Here is a 13,239-nt window from a genome sequence, read left to right as displayed (position 1 = left end):
CTCAGTCAAGGGTCCTCCTGACCCCCCCTGTAAACTCCCACCCTCCTCCGTGTTTGTGTCTCATCAAACCTTTGTCTCCGTCTGCAGTCCTGTGGTAGTGTTCACAGTTGCACTGTTGGGAGGGTCTCATGTGCGTGGGTGGGCCCGACCCGGATGTGTCCCTCTCCTCGGGCACTCGGGGGGGGTAGGAGTGATTTGTTCGGTTCGGCTCTTTTCTTACCTGCAGAATGTGTTAAATGTGATGAGTACAGTGTTGGTCCTGCAGTGTTGTTCATCTACCCTGAATACTTTATGATTGTCTGGGTGGCATGAGGAGCTCCAATTGACAGTGATCTCTAAAGTGAAGAAGCAGCAGCACGTTGCAGATGATGTGGACAAGTTTTCTTCACCTTTATCCACTGAACTCAAGTCCATTCTTTAAATGAATTCTATTTATTTGTGTAAACAACGACAGAGTTCAGTGTAATCTCTGAAAATGTGTTCAAGATGGGGCGGTAATCCACAGAGAGACTTAAAAAGAATCATATCCTATGTATATATACTTAAAGTTCCTGGGAGAGGTCAAACTCCAAATACACTCTCTACTTCTTTTCACATACTTCATCTCCTGCCCAGAGCCACAGATATAAACTGATGTTAATGCAAACTATCAGTGGAGCGGGCCTTTAATACAGGAGATGTACAGAAGATGTTTTCATGAGTCCATAACATGTCCAAAATTTTGTGTTCGGACAGTTTCTAGAGTTTGTGTTTCACATATGAAGAGGAACAGGAGATTGTCCAAGTCGGATGTGTTCATAATGAGGGGTGCATGCCAAGAGGAGTCAGGACATGACGTATGAATTCTGCTGTTGAAATCAAAATCAATGAATGTTTTTGTTTAGTGTATGGTTCCTCTTTTTCATCCCGAGATATTTGTATTCCTCCACTTACACATCCGTTGCATGTTAGAAATGTCATCAACACGCCCACTCACTCACTCACTGTGAATTTTACAGACATTTTCCTGCTGTATCCTCACATGGGCTCACTCAGACGTTTTTCTTTAATGAGGTGCATTTACATTCCTCCATTGATTTTGAGAAAGAAAGCTTTGCTTTGTGTCATACTGAACTAGACACAGAGGTTTTGTTTCTTCACTGTAACAAAACAGTTGCAATGGCACTGAGGGTGAGGTTTTTTTCTGGAGAGGTAGCATTACTGAGAATTTAAAGATAACTGAGCCTTCCTACTCTGTGTCATTGTGACCTTGCGAGGTAGCTGGATTTCTCACAAGCGACAATCCATCTTCTCAGAATCTGAGCTTTTCATTTGTGGCCAAACCACAGTGATTTGTATGTGTCTGGATTAATCCAGATAGTCCAATATCCGAAATCAGTCATAGCAAACTGCTACTTTCAGGCAAACACATGGGACTAAATACATTTTCTGTGCATTTCTTGTCATTCTTGGCTTTCTAATGTGGTCACTCTGATCATCCAGGTACCGAGTAGAGTTGTGGGGGTGGAGCAGCAGAGTGAAGATAAAGTGAGAGTCAAAGTGGGATAAATGGTTTGTAGTTGCCTTAAAAAGTTGCAGAAAGTCTCAGAAGCAGGTCAGAAAATGTTCTTCCCACTCGAAGAGGGAAAATGTGGGTTTTCTTTCCCTGTTCCTGTCTAATGACCAGGAACCAGGTGCATACCCAGGTGCATCATTGACGTCTTTTAACCGGTGAACACCTAAACCTTGGAACACTTCTACATCACTGCATAAAGAGAAACACAGCGGTGTGGCCAGGAATAGCTTCTACTTGTGGTTGTGCATTTGTACCAACAGGGCCTGAAAATGGGCTCGAAGCTGACCGGATAAACCCCACTCCCTTAGGAACAGACACAGAGGCTCGATGTGGTGGGAGACTATAAATCTATATCCACCCGACTCCCCCACCTTTCACTTTGCCACAACCACCTTCTCTTCTCCACAGCGCACTCCACTCCTGAGTGATCCTGCATCTCTCCGGGCTCTGTGATAATGAAGTGCTTTATGGCTGCAGAGGACAGGAGGGGACGCAGGGGGCACGGGGTTAGCCCATAGCTCATTCTCACTATATGGGGGCAGTGGCCATGCAGTGACTGGACTGATTGAGTAATTCTGGACAACCCCCACTCTTTCTCCCAAAACAAAAAACACATCACCGGGCCCCGGCAGACGGCTCCAGGCGTGTGGGACGATGGTTCAATCCCACCAGGGGATCTCAGATAACCTGCGCCCTCTACTGATGACGGCTGCTCTGCAAATTATCCTCAAATTGATTTATGCCACTCAGTCAGGCCGAGCAGGCTCTTCAGAAACTCATCTGGATTACAGCAAACATCTTCAACCTTGCTCTCAGGTTCGAAGAGGGTTTCATGTCTCCATCTGTTGTTCTGAAGTATCTTCAGCCTTTTGAGACTGAAACTGGGATACAAAGCTGCATAAGCTTCACTCGCCACCGTCAGAGTCGGCAAATGTGTTTCCACATCGTTAGCCAATTCTTCACGTCATAATGTTTGTATGTCAACAATTTAATGCTAAACAAAAGTAGAAAACCTTTCCCATCTTGTATTATATCAAAGATCCCACTGTTTCTTCTTCGTACCTACTGTAGTTCTTAAGTAACTTACTCTACATAAAGAAAACTAACATCTTTTATAAGACAAACAGAAGATTTCTCTAAGTTTTGCTATCAGTGTTCTTCCTCCATTGAAAATCATTTCAAATGTCTCCACATCATACAGTGCAGTAGAGTTTATCGATTTATCTTGTTAGAATTTCAACACTGTTTTTTTTTTGGAGTGCAGAGTTTATTTAAATGCATTCCGGTGTGAGCAGCTCCTCCTCCTGTGGGAGACGCTCATCAACAGCAAGCCACAGTATTTGCAGGAACAGTGTCTGCTCTGAGTAAACTACTTTTCTACTGTGAACACGCTCAACTGATCAGAACCAATTTGTAGTGTTGTATGTTTTTAGACACTGAGTCAAGTTAAATCCTGCATCATGATTCAAGCTTGAATCTATTTAATTCATTTATCAGTAAAAACATGAAGCTATGGAGGGTTGTCACAGATATTGATTCGCACGGAATGTGCATTGTGCCCATAGACAGACAGCGTGTCTCCACTTCCTCCCACTATCCAGAAATGAAGCAGGAATATCCCTGATACAAACGCTGCCATCTTGTGCATATGGAGCCAGAGTCCGCGCATCAGCCGATCGAGGGATGGAGCCACAAGGTCCCACCGATACACGTGCTCGACCAATCACGACTCTTCGTCAAGAGACAGTCTCAGCTGTCAATCATGATGTTTAACCTCGTTTTTTTATAGCATCAAATAACTAATCAAAACCAAACTGAAACCTGATAGGAACTACCTAAAATGACAGACTTTATCTTTGAGAAAAATGTATATGACGGGTCAAGATGCTTTGGCTTCACTTTGAGGGACCTGGCATGTCGTCTCTCTTTATTACGCCACTTGTGGCAGAGTTAACGGTGACTAGCAGCTAGACATGGGAACTCATGGACATCCTGCGCTGCCACCACCTTTGCCTGCATCTGTGGATTTAACCAATGAACTGGAAAGCGTAAGTTAGCCAGGGTTAGGGAATACAAAAATTCAAAAAAGCTTTAACATTGGACGCAGAGAGTAAACGCCTGTGAGAGAAGGATGAGTCACTAAACTGTTGAAAAAGAGATTGAAATTATAGTTTTTTGTCAGACAGCATTTGATTAGTTAAATAGCTACAGAGGATTAAACCTGAGAAAAGGTATGTACATTGAGACCTTGGATATTTAAAAAAAACATTTGGGATCTTTGAAACTGATTTGGTGTGCAGCATCTCTGGCCCCTTCATCTTGTTTCACTCTGATAAACGGAAAGTGAGACGCACCTATGCAGCATGCGGAGCTGAAGGTGCAGGTGTTGCTCAGTGAAAACAGGTGTTTCTCTTTGAGCAATGAGCGCTTTAACCCGCTACACAGCCCGAGCCTTAAGAAGCCCCTCTGCCAAAAGTTTTTTTAAAGGCCAAACCGGTCTCACCACGCAGACAGGCCTGCGCTCGCAGTCATGTGGGGAGGTCTCTGAAATGAAAATGCCATTACAAACCATTTACCGGCCTGCTGAGTTTACATGTCGTACAAGAAAAGGAGCGTTCAGAGCGGTTAAGTGTCACATAAATCTTTCAGCAGGCTAATTGAAGTGGTTCCCCCAATAGGCCACTCTCCACAGCTGCTATTACAAATAGCACAACTGCGGATGGGACGGCCAGCTGTAAACCAAATCTTACACCCACTGGATAACACTGCTAACACACACACACACACACACACTCAGTGCTCTGTGGGTTGCTGCTGCTAGTTTGCTCAGACAGCTCCACTGGGAGCGTGCGATGTAGTCGTATGTAAACACAAGTCATCTTTCAGTGAAATATGCTCTGAGAGGAGACACAAACGACTTTGCCTCCCCTCATCCTCCCCCACTTTCTCTCCTCTCCCACAACCACAGCGTATTTAAAGCTTATTTGAGCGGGCAAGTTGAAGAGGAGCACATTGTTATTTCCAGCAGCAGCCTGGGGGAGTAGTTGCAGGAAGCGGCGGGGTTACACCTACATTGTGCACCAGCCCACTTCTCAAAGCTGCAGCCGTAGCTCCGGCAAAGCTTCTGAGGATCGCTCAGCTCGAGCTTCATGCTAGTCCGCTAGTTTAACAGAGATTACCTTCCAGCTGAATGGACCAGGCCCGGTACTAATCTCCTCATCTGCCACTGAAAGAGGAACTTGATGTGATATATCGGAGCCTCAAGTTCAAAACTGTGCAGGTCCGTTAAACACTGGAGGGCTTTTTCATGGCTCAGCAATTACACAGGGCCTAAACTGTGACTCTTAAACTTGATGTATTCCACCTCGCGCTCCACCTTTTTTCTCCGTCCTTCAAAAACATTCTGTTCCCTGCCCGTCCTATATTTATTTCTCCTTCCCTTTCCCATTTTCTCCATCTTTATCTCCCCCTCTCGGTCCCTCTCGTCCTAATTGCCACAGAAACTGTGTATTTTTGATTGTGGGCCAGTGGGAGAGAGAGGGGTGGTAACCTACATCGGATTGCGTCCGCTGAAGATTAGTATTAGTTTTCCCACATTCACACTGATGCTGCTAAAAATTCATGTTTCCTGCATTTAAAAAAAGGCCCATTAGGTGTGTTTCCATGCACCTTTACACTTACACCTGGGGCTTGACTCAGGCAGAGAGGTTGGTGTATTAATAAAAACAAAATATGACAGAGTGCAAAAGAAAGAGTTATGAATAAATCATGATGTGTAAACGAAGCATGAAACACCACACCAGCTTTCACTGAAAAGAAGTAAAAATGCCTGCCACACACTAGAGGATTTTCAAATCTGAACTGATTTTAGATACATGGACAGAAATAAAGACAGATTTATTTTAATTGTGAAACCTGGTACATAAAACAAGTCTTTTTTACCCCCGCCACCTTTTTGTTTGTTTTTTGGTTTGTAAGCAAAATTAAGCATAAACAACATGAAACTTGGCCGAAGGATGCGTCAAGGAAGAACCCGTTAAATTTAGGTTACAATCCAAGATTTTTCACAGGGAAATAATTCATGGGTCTGGAGGGGAAACCATCAGGAATATTTAGACTGATGAAATATTTGGAGTTTGATTGAGCTGAAGGGGACTGTTGGGCCTTGGTGGAGGCATGAACTCTACTGAGTGCCAATCTAGATTATGCTGTAGGGAGCCATGTTTAGGTTCTAGAGTACAGAGCAACTTTACTGCAGATTTCTGCTCACTCTCCCTATCACTGTGTCCCACACTACAGAATCATTTGGCCAGATAATCTGATCAGGTCATATCAGTCTTGAATCGAGAACGACCCCGCCACAGTCAACAATTACTTCATGGCTTTACCAGATGTTTATCATAATGAACCAACTCCTAGAAACCCCAGAAAACAGTGGGAACACATCTTTTGTTTGCCACTTTTCTGGCAATACTTTTACAATTAGAACTACAAAGGGATAGAAACTCAGTGATTCAGACGATCAAAACAAATATCCGTCCGTCTGGAGATGAATTTCCTAACAGACAGCAGCAGCGGTCGCCCGCCGGCAGGTAGCCCGGGCACAGAAGCTGTTTCGCAGGTGGGAGAGCAGATCGCTGACGCTTTGATGGCTCTTTTTTCTAGGTGACGCTCTGTCTAATGTCTGAGTGGTCGTCACCAGGGGGTCCCTCTCTCTCTGCGGGGTGTGGGCAGTTCACAAAGTAATAACCGCACCCTGCTGTGCCCATCATGCCTCGCTGCCAAGACCTCCTCGTGAAACACCTGGCACCATGGTAACCAACACCTGTTCACCTAATTAGAGGGACACTGGAGGGAGAGGAGATGAAGAAGTTAATGAAACGCTAATCTGGTCCAATCAAACGCCCAGGCATCTGCCTCCTCGGCGCGGCAGCAGGTCACTGTAATGGCCGCCTTATGGGCGCCTCCCCAGCCATGCCACCTAGAGTGACCTCATCAATGCCAAGGCTCCTCTGAGGTGCAGCAGATAGAGGAGAGCGGACATGGAAGTGGGAGGGAGGGGAGAGGGAAATCGGCGTGCTGCTTCCTGGATGGAGTAGCTGGACGGCGAGGTGTCAGCCAAATGAACAAGCATTTAAGAGATGAGGTTCCCTGTGCACAGCCGCTGGAGCAGCTCCAGGTCGCGCCAGCTGCACTGCTCTTGTTTACAAGCCGCCACCTGCTACTGGAAGGGCCTGGTGCTCAGGTCGGATTTCTGCAGAGTATCCTCTGCTACCATCCCCTGATATGAATCCTTCTGACTTTACCCGCACTGAGAATTAAAGAAACTGTAAAGTGTCTTAACTGTAATGTGAGTTACCATAAAAGGGACGGAGATGTAATGTATCTTTTCATTATCAAGTAATCTACCCTTTATTTTCTCATGTAATCAATTCATCAAATGATCAACTGAATATGTGCAAACTCAGGTCTCAGGATTTAATTTCATCGGGCCAACAGTCCTGAATATACTAGCTAAAATAATGATTTATCCTGTGTTGGTTGTTGTTCATTTAGGCTGCAGGTATTTGTTCTGTATCATAACTTCTGGGCAATGAGGGCAGGGTGTATCCTTTTCACCTTTTTTACCTCATCAAGCGAGTGGTAGACAAAGACAGGAGTAGGGCTCTGATATTTTGTATTAACATCACATCTTGCTTTATAATTTTATTTTAAATAAACACCACAAAACGTATTTGGACTCATGGATCTTTTTGATGCGTCACACATCAAAAAGATCTCTTTTCGATTGTTTTGCCTCTGTTTTGTTTATTTGTTTGTTGTCAGCAGGAACACTCAATGCCTCTATCTTGAAAATTGTGAGGTGTTTTTTGACATCTTCAATTTCCCGGGGAATAATTCATGGATCTTGATGAAAAAAATCAGACATATTTAGTGGACTGATATCTATACCTTTGTACAATTTGGTGACATTCTAGTATTGCTTCTGGATTTGCTCATTTTCCATCTATTTGTGGTGTTTTGCGTCTCTTCTAGGATCCTTTTCAGCTCTTGTAGTCTTTTTAGATGAGTCAGACACTCCCTGCTGACCTCTGTGGCCCGAGGGCCTGTGTCCATAGGAGATCCCTCTGCAGCTGGAATGATAACATTTTTGCTTGGCAAATTACTTCAATGATTAATCAAAAATCAAACTGACTTAATGATTAATTTTGTGTTGTTTGACTAAATCATTAATCCACTAATTATTTCAGCTCTAAAAACTACAAGTTTGCAGATCGGCCATTTCTATTGTATTGTATGAACTCAGCTGAACTCTCTCTCTCTCTGTGTCTCTCTTTTCGCCAACAGGAAACCTCAAGGGGATGTGTAAACAGATAGACCACTTTCCAGAGGAAACAGATTATGAAGCGGACCCGTCTGAGTACTTCTTACGTGAGTATCTTATGCGCATTGAATATCCTATGCATGCATTTAATTGTATTGGTCCTTTCCTGTGTTTCATGTTGGACATGACCACAAGGGGGAAATGAAATCTCTCCAGGACTCCCTTTGCTTGTTGTCTTGATATTTGCTTAATTTTTTTTTTTGAATGTGTCCCACTTTTTGTGCCGTCTCAGGCCTGAGCGCGATGCTAGTAACTGCTTTTGGCCCGTGTGTCACTGCCCGTCTCTGCCGGCCTTTTAGCGTGAAGCCGGCCCGAGCTGAGCGCTGCCAAGCAGCTCATCTGTTTTTACTGCTTGGCTGTGTGTAACATAACGTGCAGTGTTACAGTCGGCTGTGTACCCTGTAAACACAGCCCATTGATTTCTGCTCTCTTTTCCTTTGTGCAAGCAAGACAGAGACACTTGTTGAACTCATTTGTTTACTAATCCTAAAAATCACAACTATGATTCGGAGGCTCATGATGTACTGTTAGTGTCGTTAGCTCGATACCCTCCCCTGACTGAGTTCATGTGTTTGAGCTGATTATTTGTGAATCCGACTCAACGTTTTCTGCAAAGATGTTGTTGCTTATTCTTCCTGTGTTGTTTTTAATGTCGACACATATGAAAGGTACCCTTCATTTGTTTATGTGGCTGGGACAGTGTAACCAAATGATGCTGGAGACGGCCGTTTCTATAGTTACTGTCACAGTGTAGCAACAGATGCAAGATAACAATGTTTCTAAGGTTACCGCTCTGCTCCACTGTTGTGTAATAAACAGTAACGGAAATAAACAGGATATAAACAAAGATATTCAGGCATCTTTTCACTGAAAGTTAAAATAACTTTTTTACATACACACTGCAGTACTTAATCTGGGCCTGAGCCTGCATTTAAAATGACAGTTAGCATTTATTTTTGGGAAGTTAAACATAAACCAAAAGATGCAAAAAATAAGTCTCTTATGCAGGAGAGTCAGGGAGTCAACTTTCCTTGTTTTTAGTCATTACATTATAGCTACTAAACTAAAACTAACAGTTTGGGGGTCAGCCAGGAGTTAGCACGAGGTTTGATATCAGTTTGGTAGAGAAGCCAGACTGAAAACAACATCGTTGTATTTTTAGCTCTACAGCTTTCAGACATGCACTGAAGTCTGGACATTTTCCAGAAGGGCTGTATGTCAGAACACAATTGTCCAAGTCAGCTGCTGCGGACATTTTCCAGAACTTTTCCTGCCAGCCCCCTAGTAAAATATCTAATTCAAATTAATAGTGAGTGAGTGGGTGTGTTGATGTTTCCAACACGTGATGGATGTGAAACTGGATGAATACAAATATCTCGGAATGAAAAAGAGGAGTCAACTTTGAAAGACGACAAGATACGAGGGATATTGGTGATTAGGGCCGACGTTGGTGTTGATGGGATGAAACAGAATTTACAGAATATGTCACGTCCTGCCTCTCGGAGAGCCGACTCGTGGAGATTAACCCCGGCCAATTAGGTTGTGTTTGACTTTAATTCCTCACTCTGAGCGGTTGTTCCCGTCCACATGTGCCATTGAGAATGCTTATGATAACAGCTCTGGTAATGATTCCAGCGATACCTGAGCCTCGGTGAAGGCAGATCAATCTTACAACGAGGCTTCTCTCTGGCTTGGGTTGCCGCGCAGGGGCCCCCGCTCTGGCCCCCGGACCACCGACACCACATGTGTGCAAGTTGACCTCTTCCCATGCTGTGATTGGAGGAGAGGGCCGCAGTACTCCCAGTGGCTTGCCAATTAGGACACTCACATCCATAAATATTTCAGCCTCCTTCTTATATGGGTCAGGCCTCTCTCTGTCGCCGTTTCCGTCCCATTCTCTTCACCATCACACGCGTAATGTCTCATGTCAGGAGTTGTTCGACACCAAGTCTCTGGCTACAAAGATGACTGTGATGATTCAAAGGATTAAGCTGTTTAAACGCGCGAGTGGTTTTTCTTGTGGGTGCACGAAGAGGTCACAGGGGACACATGACATCTCAGTCAGTGTCCCCATACTAACCCCCTGAGATGACATTTTAAACCTGCACACGCCCATTTCGTGGACTCACACCTGGAATTTGCATAATAAGGAGTTTCGCGGCGCCTGTGGGCGACCAGAGACAGAAAAGTTGCCTCTGTTCACACATGCTGTTGGGGGGGTTGTTATGCAATAGACATTATGTCACTTCAGGTGAAGGCACAACGGAAGTGACATCAGCGGTGGGGGATGCTCACCAGTCCAAAAATTGGAGGGGACACACCGGTGACGTCACCAGACAGCGTAGAGGGGAGGAGTATTAGGTGCCATGGTTGCCAAGCAGAAAACAGACAAATCTGACTATAAACATGCACCCCCGCTTCATCACACACACAAACACACTGATCTGCTGTCCTCGTGCGCACACACCACATATCAGTAGCTTCGCTGTGTGTGTTCCATGAGTCTGCAGCTCTCCCAATAGCAAAGCAGTTTGCACATCCACACAGGGTTATATAAGCCAGCTGAGGCACAGTAAAGCGCCAGTGGGTTTTTAGATCATGTCGTGTCGGAGCTCCCATCATCCACTGCTCCACTGGGCGCTAAGCAGCTGAGAGAGGAAAGCGGGGAAGAAAACGCCCAGTTACACAAGCTAATATTACTAAACTGAGACACACCAATTCACCGTAACATAGAGAGAGGAGGGTCATGTGAGGGGAGGAAGGAAGCATGACCGGTTTTAAAAACTGAATAATTCTTTAAAATTTTGAGCTGAAACAATATGTCCATCAGTCGATTAGCCTAAAGCTGAAAATAACAATTATCCAATTAAATGATCCATCTTTTTATTATTTTCTACGTTAATCAGTATCTATTAAATGTCAGAAAACGTGCCTGAGGAGGTGAACAGAGACGGAGATAAAAGATTAAACTTTCGACTTTGACCCTCATCATTTCTTCTAGAATGAATATAGAATGAATAGAGTCTTAAAGCTGAATATTTTCAGTTTAATGATGTGAAAGTGAAGGTACATAGTTCACATTTGAGAAGATGGAACCAGATAATTTCGGGGGCATTTGTTAAAAAACAAAAATCCTGATAAATTGATGATTGAAATTGCTCATTATTCTGTTGATTGACTAATTAAATAATGAAGAAATCAAATGAAAAAAATAAGATACAACTATTTTGATGTTGAATTAGTTAATAAATAATGAATAAATATCGAATTAATAATAGTATATTTTAATTCATAATAAATAAATAGTTAGCATTATGCAACTGTGCCATGTTCCATCCTTTCACTGCTGATTCATTTGATCATTTTATATGTGATATGTAGGGTTTTTATTGTGTACGTTTGTAATTCTCTCTCACTCTTGGCCACATCATTTTCTCCTGCTTCATGCTCCATGTTTGCTTGTTTTCACATCAACAACTGCTTTGTTCCCCCCCAGCACTGGAATCCCCCTGTCATGCAGTGTCCCAGTTACCTACTATAGACTGAAACTATAAAGCATGCTCCATATCCTAAAGTTGATGTACTAACACTGTTTTGGTAGGAATTATTCAAGACATTTGTGTTCAGTATTGTTTTGAACATGAAGCACATTTAAATTACCAATGGCATTCTACAGTAAAACTGTTATAATCAATATTTCCAACTAGGGGGTCGCTCATAGTGATGAAACATCACTCGACTCTGCAGCTTCACATTTTAGCCTATTTCAGCTCATTGTTTATCTGTCTAGCTGATTATCCATTTTCATGTAGTCTCACTTCTCTCATAGCTCCACATACTTAAATACCAGCTGGTGAATATAGTGAAGCAGTCTGATATTTCCCATCGGAGGTGGTGAAGACCAAAATCGAAGATAAAAGAGAGTGAATTTTGGACTTGACACAAACATGATTCCAAATAAATTATAATGTTGCTGCATGTAAATAAGCAGCGGTTTGCTAAGTTCAAAGATGTATGTTAAAGGGATAGTTCACAGACAATTTTAAATTCACTCATTATCTACTCACCACTATGCTGATGTAAAAAACTCTTTGAGTCCACAAAACACTTTTGGATTTTCAGCAGTAAACAGTGTCGCAGCCAAATCCAATACATTTGAAGTAGCAATTCTTCAGACGTAATAAAACAGAAAAAAAACCAGAAAAGGCCTCAATACTGCTCGTGTGGTGTCATCTAAGTGTCGGGAAGTGCTTCCCGACAGTCATTTACGACTAGAAACCGCATCAATTACACCAAGTTTTTAGCCTGTTTTAAAAAAAATGTTAATACGACTGAGGAAGTGGGCCCCAGTTACTTCAATTGGATTTGGCTGCAACGCGGTTTACCCCTGAGACTCAAACACTTCACCCACCCCTCCATCGTCATAGTGGTGAGTAGAATGAGTGAGTTTTAATTTTTCTGGGAACTATCCCTTTAATATTTTTGGTGACCACAAAATTTCTGTTTAAAAATATAAAACGCTGTAGTATTTCCAGGGATACATTAGCTAATTTCTGCATTTAGTGCAATTTGTTTCCTGAGTTGCTTTGTCATACATGAACTTATTGAAAGATCAACCACATATTCAAGTACATTTAATTCATAATTTGTCTTTATGAATGTACGGCATGCTCAAAATTACTGCATAGTGTGTAATTCGGGCACAGCACTGGCTAAATTAATGTGGGCTGCAGGAAAGTAGTTTCAGCATTAGAACACATCAGTGAAATATCATGCAAAAAAATGTAAATACTCCTGCTACTACCACCAATTATGAGGTAATTTTACCCCCCTCGTTTGATTTTCATATGAACTTTCCCGGGTGTTTTCGCCCCGAGCCAGTGTTAATCCCTGACACTGATGCTTGCTTGTATGCGTTGATCTGAGAGTATTCACTGACATTGGTGACAGAAGGGCAGGCCTGTCACAGCCTGTGTCACCCTGGGGCCTCGCGGCAGACTGGACGCTGGCCTGAACTGGCTTTGGTGTCGCCCGATAAAATCAATGGGTCTGGGGCAGGACACGCAGAGGATTGTAGGGCAGAGCAGGGTGTGGCGACACCCTCGGCTCGTCGACCAGTGCAGCGGCTATAGTGGCAGTATAGAGTCATGTGAAGAGGTGGGGGGGGGGGGGCTTCACCAGTGAGCTTTAACGTGATCACGTGAGCTGAGACGAGGTTGTCAGAAGGTTATATTATGTGTTAAATCTTGGCAGTGACATTAAAATCCAGTGTTTGATTTAGCAGTTGGTCGCCGTGACA

General features: G+C 43.4%; 1 protein-coding gene across 1 annotated transcript in view; it reads left to right on the top strand.

Moving 5' to 3' along the window:
• Positions 1-13,239, top strand: part of cacng2a (calcium channel, voltage-dependent, gamma subunit 2a) — a 64,170-nt gene that overhangs the window by 31,560 nt on the left and 19,371 nt on the right. Inside the window, exon 2 of the mRNA XM_034592568.1 lies at positions 7,904-7,987. Within this exon, the coding sequence (XP_034448459.1) occupies positions 7,904-7,987 (84 nt within the window). The remainder of the gene's footprint in view (positions 1-7,903; positions 7,988-13,239) is intronic.

This window comes from Hippoglossus hippoglossus, chromosome 8 (assembly GCF_009819705.1).
Source record: "Hippoglossus hippoglossus isolate fHipHip1 chromosome 8, fHipHip1.pri, whole genome shotgun sequence".
Taxonomy (NCBI): Eukaryota; Metazoa; Chordata; class Actinopteri; order Pleuronectiformes; family Pleuronectidae; genus Hippoglossus; species Hippoglossus hippoglossus.
This window is presented reverse-complemented; position numbering and strand designations above follow the sequence as displayed.